Raw genomic sequence first — 3,299 nt, forward strand, 5'->3', positions numbered from 1 at the left:
TTTGTGTTCAGTAATGCCCATATAGGTCGTCACCTTCGTCCTACAAACCACTTCTTTCGGAAGGCCTTGGTACCTGTATCACAGAGGACAAGAGGGACTTGCATACAGGGTCCTCCAGCAATGCTTCCAGTTTTATTTTTCATAATCACAAGGATTGCTTCTCTACTCCCCGTCTTCCAAGGCTTGGAGCTTCATTTACGTTAACTGTATGGTTGAAACCTGAGCAAGAAGGTGTAATGTAAGTAGTATTGAAGGTGTTTACTTTCCTGGTGCTCTTAAAATTGATCATTGCAGTCACAGTCATTATTAGCAAGCTCTTTAAACTTTTAAAAGGTGTGGTGGGAAACTGTGACATTTATAGAGCCGTATTTAGGTTGGGGTCTTCCCAGATGTCAAGACAATTGGCTTCAGTTTCATGGCATTGACTCAGATGATAATCCAATGGCTTCCAGTGTTTGGAACTATTCATACATAATGTGCATGTCTTTTCTCAAAAAGAGAAATTTGTGTTTCCAATTTGCATTCCTTCTAAAAGCTGCTAGAAAATTACGTTGTCACAGTGTTGTGCTGTTGCTGCTTTCATGATGGAAAAAAATTATCTAAGATGTTAGGACTTCTCCAACACAAGTTTGTCTTACAAACAAACACGGAAAGCCACCAAAATATAGAAAAGAGGTCATAGTGTTCTTGAAGGATCTGGGGAATGTTGCCTGGCTGGCAGACTGCGTTGCTGCTTGAACAAATGATTCCACTATTTAAACTGCTAGTGAAATTTCACTAGGTGCTCACAAAATAGAGGTGGCTAAACATGTTCCCTCTCCAGTTTGCCTACATGTTGCATTTTCAGGAAATGCTGCTGTTAGAAGTGACCTTTCAGCTTGACTGGGCCTTACCATAATGAAAAACCTGCTTTTTGAAAAATGCATCCCAGATCCTGCAAAAAAAGTTCAGTCATCTATCACAAAATGCAGAGCCTCCTATTCTTTCTTACCTTCATTGTGCAGATCTCTTTAACAAAAAGCACAAAGAGTATAGTTTGTTCCTTTGGACGACATGCCACAAATGATTTTATACTTGTATTCATAACTTATTCTTAGAATATAGCTAATGATCTGCTTTGTTGAGGTGTTCTTGATACTTATTTTGCATGCTGATGTGAAGTTGTCACTTGTCTAAGGGTAGCAAAGTAATCAGAAAAAAATAGAAATATCTAAAATCATAATGTAAAATTATAGTATGTTTTATGCAGTGATAATTACCTTAAAAAAACTTGACCTAACTGTAGAATTTGTGGTTATGGAGTGGAAATAAATGATATCTGCAGAGCAAAAGGGACTTCTGAGCTGAAGTTAAATAATTTCAGCTGGTGGTATGTGTAAAGACATCCCTGGAGCTTTGGCCTGTAGTTTTCTATATACTGGTTGAATCTTGAATGTCAGAGAGTCCATTTCTGGTGTGTTCCTGTGCCATGAATTCCTGGCCACACACGTGTGGGCTCATCGGAGTCTCCTTCATCAAAGCACATGCCTAACTTGAAGCAGAAGCATCTCCTGCTAATTTCCAAGCAAGCTGTTGCAGCAATGTGTTGAGTGAGATCTGTGCAAGTCTTTTGTCAATGGGATAGGCTTTGATGCATGGAGCCTAAAACAATGAAATGTTATGTCCTTAGTTTCAAATGATTAAGTGCTGAGAAGAAACCAGACTCTCCTGATGACTGATAAGCCATGGACTAGTGCAAAAGATTAGCTTCCAATTGCTGCTGTGTTAATAACTACACAGTGTACATATTCCTGTTCAGCGGGTTTTATAGATTGCTTTAAAATTTAAATGTTTTTATTCAATTTTTGTAATAGATCACTTCATTCTTATGCCTTGTGAGATTTGCTGCTATTCAGCATGTAGGAAAGACAATGGTAAAGCGCAGTCCTGAAAACTGAAGATGGACAGCAGTTATTCTAGTGGTCAGGATGATATGCCACTGTCCAGGTGCTTTTGTTTATTGGCACAGAAAGAATTGTGTTAATTTTTCGCTTTTCATAAAAGGAACACTGAACTCCAGTTCTGGTGGAACAGTGGTTGCACATGAATAGCCATTGAAGCTTGACTCAGAAGGCATCTTACAAAAGAGAATAATTACCAACAGACTAAGATACTTTCCCTTTTCTTATATTGCTTTAGTGAGTCCTTCAGGTTGTCAGGTGGAGTTTGACTTACTGGATGTCCTACATTTTGAAGTCCCTGGTGGGGAATTGTCCCTGTTACATGTCATTTGTGAGACCTTTTAAACCCCATTATCACAGCAGAGGAGTCCCACAGAAGTGGGATGCCTTCTAACAAAATCTTTGTTTTCCCACAAAGCATTAGGAAGATCAGCCAGAACGAGCTGCTCATTTTGCCAGAAGAATGATTGGAAGTTTAACAAGGTGGTTTTTTTTACTGGCAAAGTGCTCTTACATCAAGTACAGCAGACTCCTGTGTTTTGGACATGCCATACTAATGTGTTTTTGTGCTGAATTTTATATGGTCTGTCTGTGAGAGTGTGTGCTTAGGAAAGAAGCTAGGAGTGTTGCTGTACAGTATCCCATTACATCCTGTGACATTCTGTTAGGCATGTGCCCATGTAAGAGAATAGCAGGATTTTTGTTAGAAGTTACTGTGCTGGCTGAAATGAGAGAGTGATGTGAGGATCCAAGTCTAAGGCCCTTTAAAGATTGTACATAAGCAGAGACACCAAGAATTTTCTTCATCAGTTTCATATACCAAGTTTTCTTATGTGAATCTGGGAGACAATACACTTTTGACACAGAGAGTCAGGTCATGTTACACATTTATTTGAAGCCATGATGTTCTTCTAAGATGTTTAGTAGAGATATTTGTAGGCATGCTTTCAAGTCACTGCATATTGGAAATATTGAAGAAAAGCAAGAGTGAGAAAGCATTGACATTTGTACTCCAGTCTTTAAATTTTCTTTCCCCTTAGGCAGTAAGTGGTCAGAGTTCTTGCCCCTGAGTTGCATTCTAGCCTCATGCTTCCTCTCCTGCTGTGTGTTAGTTAATGTAATTGCCTTCAGTTAGTCTGTGTGTAGACTGTATGTAAGCATTCCCACAATATAGGAAACTGTGTATGATGATAGGCCTTCACAATGGAATAGAATAAGAATATGGGTACAAGCTTTGCATATGTGAGTAACCATTACAGGCAGCTTATGTCAATGTAGTGTGAACTGGAGCAAGTTCAGATGCCCAGAAGATATTGGTGGTGTCAAGAAGTGAACTGAGATCTTTTACAAGCAAAAAGA

The 3,299-nt window shown here is 39.0% G+C and overlaps 1 protein-coding gene across 1 annotated transcript in view; it reads left to right on the plus strand.

The window, feature by feature from the left end:
• The window catches only part of USH2A (usherin), a 371,949-nt gene that overhangs the window by 301 nt on the left and 368,349 nt on the right, over positions 1 to 3,299 (plus strand). The window contains 1 exon segment of the mRNA XM_031059531.1: positions 1 to 238. This exon segment is cut by the window's left edge and continues 301 nt beyond it. Coding sequence (XP_030915391.1) covers positions 1 to 238 — 238 coding nt within the window.

The sequence above is a fragment of the Geospiza fortis genome, unplaced genomic scaffold (genome assembly GCF_000277835.1).
Source record: "Geospiza fortis unplaced genomic scaffold, GeoFor_1.0 scaffold41, whole genome shotgun sequence".
NCBI lineage: Eukaryota > Metazoa > Chordata > Aves > Passeriformes > Thraupidae > Geospiza > Geospiza fortis.